This window comes from Mchenga conophoros, linkage group LG13 (genome assembly GCF_057382185.1).
Source record: "Mchenga conophoros isolate Kocher_MC1m ecotype Shallow Benthic linkage group LG13, M_conophoros_male_GT1.1, whole genome shotgun sequence".
In the NCBI taxonomy this organism is placed as follows: Eukaryota; Metazoa; Chordata; class Actinopteri; order Cichliformes; family Cichlidae; genus Mchenga; species Mchenga conophoros.
Genome location: NC_140538.1, coordinates 33,997,359 through 34,004,536, shown reverse-complemented (window position 1 = coordinate 34,004,536; position 7,178 = coordinate 33,997,359). Strand labels below are relative to the sequence as shown.

The window sequence follows — 7,178 nt, the reverse complement described above, 5'->3', positions numbered from 1 at the left end:
TTCTCCAATGTGTTCATCAGTGTTAATGTTGGATAGAAAGCAGGTGTAGAAAAATGTTTATATGAATGGGAGAACGAAGCAGGCTCCATAAAGTGCCTCGAGTCCTCCAGCAGAGTAGAAAACTCCTATTTTAAAAAAACAACAGCCATTTAGCTGAATGATAGAGTGATTATGCATGTGTCCTTTAAATGTTCCATATGTTTGCATAAATATGGATACGAGGGCTTTCACGTTACATTGATCTGGAGAATTCTCACAGATCTGTACAGATACCATGCACTGCAGAGTAGATATCATCCACAAATAGCAGCAGAACATGAACTCCCTCAACAAGATGTACAATATAACAAATTAAAAACACCACCATAAACTAATGAAGAGGCTCACCTTGCACAGAGCTGAATGCCGCAGGTCTTTGGATAGAGAGAAAGGATGAAAGCAGAGGCAGGAAGTAACCAAGGACAAATTCTCCGGTTTTTATTCGTTTTTTACGGTTTTTATTATTATGAATTTGCCTTCAAACACCAAACCTTTCTGAACCTATATGTGGAGAACAATAAGAGATAAAAGACAACCCTCTTGGTGTATCCATCACCAGTAGATTTACACTACAAGTCAAAAATGTGGACACGCCTTCTCATTCAATGGCCTTCTCTCCATGAGCTTCATGAGGTCGTCACCTGAAATGGTTTTCCAGCAGTCTTGAAGGAGTTCAGAGATGCTGAGCACTTGTTGGTCCTTTTGCCTTCACTCTGCGCTCCATCTCATCCCAAACCATCTCTACTAAGTTTATGTCAGGTGACTGTGGAGGCCAAGCCATCTGCCGCAGCACTCCACTCTCCTTGTTGGAAAAATAGCCCTCACACAGCCTGGAGTTGTGTTTGGGGTCATTGTGCTGTTGAAAAATAAATGAAGGTCCAACTAAACACAAAGGCTGGTGACTCGTATGAATTATCCTCAGCAGCAGAGGTGACTCTTGCTCTTCCATTCCCGGGGCGTCCTTGTGTGAGTCGGTTTCTTCATAGCACTTGATGGTTTTTGCAGTTCTTGCCAAAATATTAATTCTAACAACCGTCAAATAGGGCTGTCAGCTGTTTACTGACTTCTACACAACACAACTCATGGTCCCGACTCCATTAAGAAGGCAAGAAATTCCACCAATGAACCCTGACAGGCTCACAAGTATTGAAAGTCAAGAACTATTAAACAGGAAGGTGTGTCCAAACTTTTGACTGGGTGTGTACAAACAAAATTTATGGTTTTATATTATTTATTGCTCTATACTCAAGGGTGAAAGTTGGCTGGAATGACTTGGAAAGACATTCAAGGTGCCAGTGTTAATACGCTTTCTGTTTATTCAACATTTTTTTAGCCCTAAAGTGATTATTTTACAGTTCTGTGTCCTGGATAAGACGGAGTGCTTCACCCGACACCTATAAAAAGAATTGAATCAAGGGACCAGTCTATCCTGCCCAAATAGGGTTTATTCAATTAAACTGAATTGAATTTCTAAACTATTTAAGGGGGGAAAGGTCGCACAATAATTGCGTGAAAACAGAAAAACGTCCAACAGTCAGATGACCCCCCTTGCTTTTCACAGGAAGAAACATCAGGCAGAACCAGACTTAAGAATCGGTGGCCATCTGCTGCAACTGGTTAGGGTTAAAGGGAGGATGAGGCCCTATCCTGGAGCCGGTTCTAGGGAGGGAGCTCGATGATCAGGCTCTACACTGTAGTGAAGCGAGAGCTGAGTGTGAAAGTGAAGCTGTCAGTTTGCTGGTCAAGCAGCAGAAAATAGCTTTTCTGAAAGGTGGCTGGATTGATGAATGGTTCTCATCAGATGACCGTTATGGAGATAATATAACCAAGTAACCTCACACAGAGCAGAAATACTGGGAGCCTGCCTTGTGGATCTAATCTAAGGAAGATTTGGGGTGGTCTATTACTTTGTGGCAGGCAGTGGCAAAAGTGGCCAGAGGCAGTTGCCTTGGCAATCCCTCCCAGGTTACCAAGTCTAGCTTTAGGGGATGAAAACTAATTTCTCTAATGAGGAAATATTCCAAGCTTGTATGTGAAAATACCACTAGATATGAGAAATGAGCGAGAAACACTATTTATTCTATAGTTATAACCAGTGTTGGGTAAGTTACTTTAAAAAAGTAATTCATTACTAATTACTTAGTCAATATTGTATTTTAAATACTTATCTAATTACTGTGTCAGAAAAGTAACTTAATTACTAAATAAGTAATTTAACCAAATACTTCTTAGAATCCCTCTAAACCTCGAGTGGCAGACGATAGAAATTAAACTCTTTAAATAATGAATAAAGACGGAGACTCTGCAGTACGCAGCGGCAGCATCTCTTCCACAGTGTAGCCTGCAGTCGTTTTTAAGCTCACCTTCAGACGCTTTCTGTGCTGCTGAAGTAAAATCAGGTTTTGCTGCCTAGCGGGAGTTGCCGCGGTGTTATCCATGGATGATGAACAAGGATCGCTCAGAAGTGTTCGTCTATGCTCCGTGTCAGGCGCTTCAGTAGATGACTCGTGCTATGAACAGCAGCCCATAGTTTTTACATATTACTGTAATGTTCTTGTCTGCTCGTTTCAGAAAAGTGAAGAGACGGGAATATGTCCACCTCAAAAAACAGCCACTCGCTTCAGTCCGACAGCTTCCGCTGTAGAAAACGACTGTGCAGCAAACCGGTGTGAAATGACGCGCAGCTGCACTACAGCCATGTTAAAGCGGCAGAGTTTACTTCTACGTTTAGAAGACAAATGATTGAAATGAAATATTCAGCCAGTTTAATTATTTTACCATGTAACGCAAGTACATTGTAAGTAACTGTAATTGAAATACCTAAAAATGAACAGTAATCAGTTACTCTACTCTTTCAGTGGAAAAGTAACTTAATTACAGTAACGCGTTACACCCAACACTGGTCATAAATAATTTGTGGAGCACATAGTCGCGGGGCATCTAATAAGCATCTAATGTGCATTATAATTATGATAGTAAGAACACACACACACAGATTCTGTTTTAAAGAAAATAATTAAGAAACAGAATATATTAGATTTATATTTCAAATATGACAAAATGCTGATTTTACAGCAGCAAAATGATTCTATTTCTACAGTTTAAACATTTAATAAGTTTTCTGCCTGCACAGAGTGAATAGTCAAACAAACTGAATTATCATAAATACATTATTTTATATGTATGACTTAATTTTTTTGCTATTATTATTATTATTATTATTATATCACTAGGAATAAATAATAAGGAAAAGATTGTGGATCAGTTTTTATTGTGGCCATAGTATATACAGTATTGTGGAGAACGTATAAAATCTCACTGTATGTCCGTGTGTGTGTTTGTGTATAGATTTTTTTAAGTTATTACTCAACTATAAAAACAATAATAAACACAACTGCAGTGCTTTGGTTCTATAACATTCTTCTGTCATTACTTTATCATGGATTAGGTGAAACGAGTTTAAGTGTGGATAATTAAGTAATAGATCAGTGCAATAGCAAATTGTGCCTTGTTGTCAGATGGACAGCAAGTGGAGAGTGATGGATCAGAGGAGATGGAAGGAGAAAGAGTGAGTCACAGGCAGAGTCTAGTTTATTTCCTGTTGCCTTATGGTTCCAAGTGCTGTCACCAATATGATCCCATATTAGATTCTTGATGAATGTGGGTTGTTGTTATTCAGCCTGGTTCTGTGTGCTCCTTTTTAACTTAACCCTAACCCTAAAACATCTCTGCACATTTTCCCGAGTGGATAATCAACCCACTCTGCACTGTTCTACAAGCCTCAAATCCCTGCTTTTTCAGGTGCTGGAAGAAGGCTGGGCAGTGCACGTTTGCTGATAGGTGATAAGTAAAATTTAAAATAACAAAAATACAAAAAACTTGGCACGAAACATGAAAAACACAGCAAATACAAAATGTCAAACATAATGTCAGTTTTCTGTATAACTCCTTCGCACTCTCTTTCGACCTTCATCTTCCTGATGCTGCTGTGGCGCTGTGCTTGTGATTACCTTAATGACTTAATGAATGAAAAGCACTGAGTCGCTCCTTTCAGAAACCATTGGAATTTTTAAGATTGCACAAACTGTTCAAGATTTACAGTAGTTTAAAGAAACATTGGAAAAACCTTTAGCTGGTGGCAGGTTGGAGGTTAAAGGATTGCTCACAATGAGCATAGCATGTGCAAGCCTTAGAACGGTCACCACAGCAGGTCATCTGCCTTCCTTTCACCCTATCCTTACCATTCTTCTCTGGCACACCAACCGTTTGCATGTCCTCCTTCACTACAGCCATGGATCTTTTTTGTGGTCTTCCTCGTTTCCTCCTGTTTGCAGCTCCGTCTTCAACTTTGTTCAACATATGCACTGTCCTTCTAGTGTACAAGTCCATGGTGGTTTATTAAAAATTGGGTAAACACTGAAAATTTGTAATGATTTATGTTACTACAGCACCATGTAGCACTGTAGCTATTTTAAAAACAGTCATTTGTGGACTGTGCTTATTTTTTGCAAATGATTACAATAAATTCATCTTGTCAGCTGGAAAATACATCACAATTCACTATTGTGAACAAATAAGTATTAGTATTTCTATTGAATTAAATAATGAATGCAGTATTAAAGTATGCATTTATTATTCTGTTTTCTGCTCTGTTGTATCTGTGCTGTCACCTACACAATATGTTGTATTTCTTCCTAAAGGCCTTCTATGGCAGAGGCAGGGCGTCCCATGTCAGAGCTGCATCCAATGGGAGGAACTATTCCACTGCAGCCTATTTTTTCCAACCAGTCCGTCTTTGACACCACAGAGACACCTACACAAGTAACATCACCCTCTGGACTGCCTCAACGACCATGTTACAACTGCCAGGAGAAATCCCCCAGTGAAATCTGTGAAGAACAATGTCATTCAACTCCTACTGCAACAGAAACCGCTAAACACCAACAAAGCCCATCTGAACACTTCCCGCTCATCATGGCTTCAAATCACCCACTTCGTCCAGTTGTGACAGAAACACTTTCAGACAATGATGAGATAGTTGTGAATACAAACACTAATTATCCTGAGACCATCAGAACAGAGCAGAATGTGAAGCTGGCCACCCTGATTGTTCACAGGAGTCACTCGGACACTTTGCCTTTGGCGAAAACTGAAATTGCTTTCCACAGCAGAGATGCAAGCGTCCAAGAGGCTGAGACTCACTCCATGATGGCTTGCAAGCAGCCCATGCAGCTACATCAGTGCAACACTGTTACCACTATTTGCAGTGGAGACTGTAGCTTACAGCATCCTCAGAGGAGAGGTCTCTGTATCTCATCTGATGACGCAGATATCAAAGCGCAGTGTCAAGGAGAAGGCGGCCCTCTTTCCACTAAATGTGACAAGCCACACTGTTGCAGCTCCTATATCCACCATGCCAATTTTGAGGATACATTTGCTGCCTACTGCCATCCTCAGCCTATTCCAGCCCCCTCGCAGATGCTGCCACGTCTGGCAGACTCCAGTATCCAGCCTCCAGTACCACCTTCTTCAGCAGGAAACCACCTTACACTGCCTCGCCTCTTCTCCTCTGTTAGTGAGACTGGCTTAGATGCCAAACATTTGCTGCGTTGCTGCAATCTGAGCTGCTCCTGGATTAGTTCACTGCCACCTGGTACTGGCCCACAATGCTCCCAAAAACACTTAGGTAAAGATGACTGGTGCAGTACGACAACTGGCCAAGAAAGAATCACAACGCGTGACATGGGAACTATGACAGCCCAAAAAGTTCTGAGAGATATCGGGGTGCAGACAAATCAGACCACCGGTTCTCATGTGTTCCCTCAGATCTATCTGGCAGAAGCTAACAAGAGTAAGATGTCTTCTAGCCAGACTGACAGCGACAGAGACAAAAAAGCAAGTGGTGCACCTAAGTCCCCAGTCAAGGAAGTGAAGTGGGATGCAGAAGGGATGACATGGGAGGTCTATGGGGCCTCCGTGGACCCTGAGGAGCTGGGTCTCGCCATCCAGAAACACCTTGAGCTGCAGATCAAGGAGACAGCAAACCGTGCGGCCAAGCTCTCACAGCAAAACCCCAACCCCTCCCAGCAAGTCAGGAATGCTGGCTGTTACAGAAAAAGAAGGATGATGGGCTACCTCCAATCTCCGGCTTGCTGCAGTTGCAGCTCTGCAGCTGTTGATTAACTGAGCACCTGACAGATGAACAGGACCTGAACACTGTGCTTAGTAGCCACAAGGTCTGCTCATAGCGTCAACCTCAAATGTCTGGATGATACTGCATTCTTATAAGACAAACCTCTATACCAAATTGAATGGAAAAACTTTTCAGAAAGTGATCCTTATTCAAATATTGTAAAGATTATGAAAGCCTGATAATGATTAAAGATCACTATGACAAAGAAAATGTTAAAAAGAAATAAAACAAAAAACAACAAATTTTTGTTCCATCATTTCTCAGTGAAATATTACCCAGGGACATATTCTATTTCTCTCTCAGTGGATGCAGACATCATTCATCAGTAGTCCATAATATGCTTCTGTGCACTATTACTGTTAATTAAATTGGTGTTTAGCTCAGTCAACATCTCTTTTCACTGCCAGTTTTGCACAAACAGTACAGTACCAACGTCTAAATAGCATTCATTCTTTTGGAGTTAACAGACTCCATGACAGTTCTCTGGGAAACTGCTAAAACTTCCACGTTTCACCTCTTTAATGCTGCATTTTTATTGGTCATTAAAATTGTCAATGTTTTCATCTAATCTAGTTCTAGCTGTTGAACTGAATCTCTACCTTTTATTAAGAGTGTTTCATGAATGAAAAATGCCTGAAGTTCCCCATATCTTAATATAATAATAACTCACGATTAACTGCACAGTGGTGTGTAAAACACAGTGAGTGAAGGTTATCAACTCATCAAGTTAACCCAGCGTTTCCCCTGCGAGTTCACATCATATGACCCTTCTACAGAAAATGATCCCTATGAGTGCCACCTTCTCAGAGATGTTATCAAACTGTGATTTATAAAAAAAAAAAGAAAAAATTGTGAAGATCAAAAGCATATACCAATAAAATGCAACACTTTTGTAAAAAGGATACAATACACAATAAGATTTTAATTAATTTAAATACAGTCCCAC

General features: G+C 40.6%; 1 protein-coding gene across 1 annotated transcript in view; it reads left to right on the top strand.

Annotated features, from left to right (window-relative positions):
• Positions 1 to 6,474, top strand: part of LOC146561797 (uncharacterized) — an 8,838-nt gene extending 2,364 nt beyond the window's left edge. Inside the window, exon 2 of the mRNA XM_085243117.1 lies at positions 4,740 to 6,474. Coding sequence (XP_085099243.1) covers positions 4,747 to 6,222 — 1,476 coding nt within the window. The 5' untranslated portion in view covers positions 4,740 to 4,746 and the 3' untranslated portion in view covers positions 6,223 to 6,474. The remainder of the gene's footprint in view (positions 1 to 4,739) is intronic.
• Positions 6,475 to 7,178: the final 704 nt, after the last annotated feature.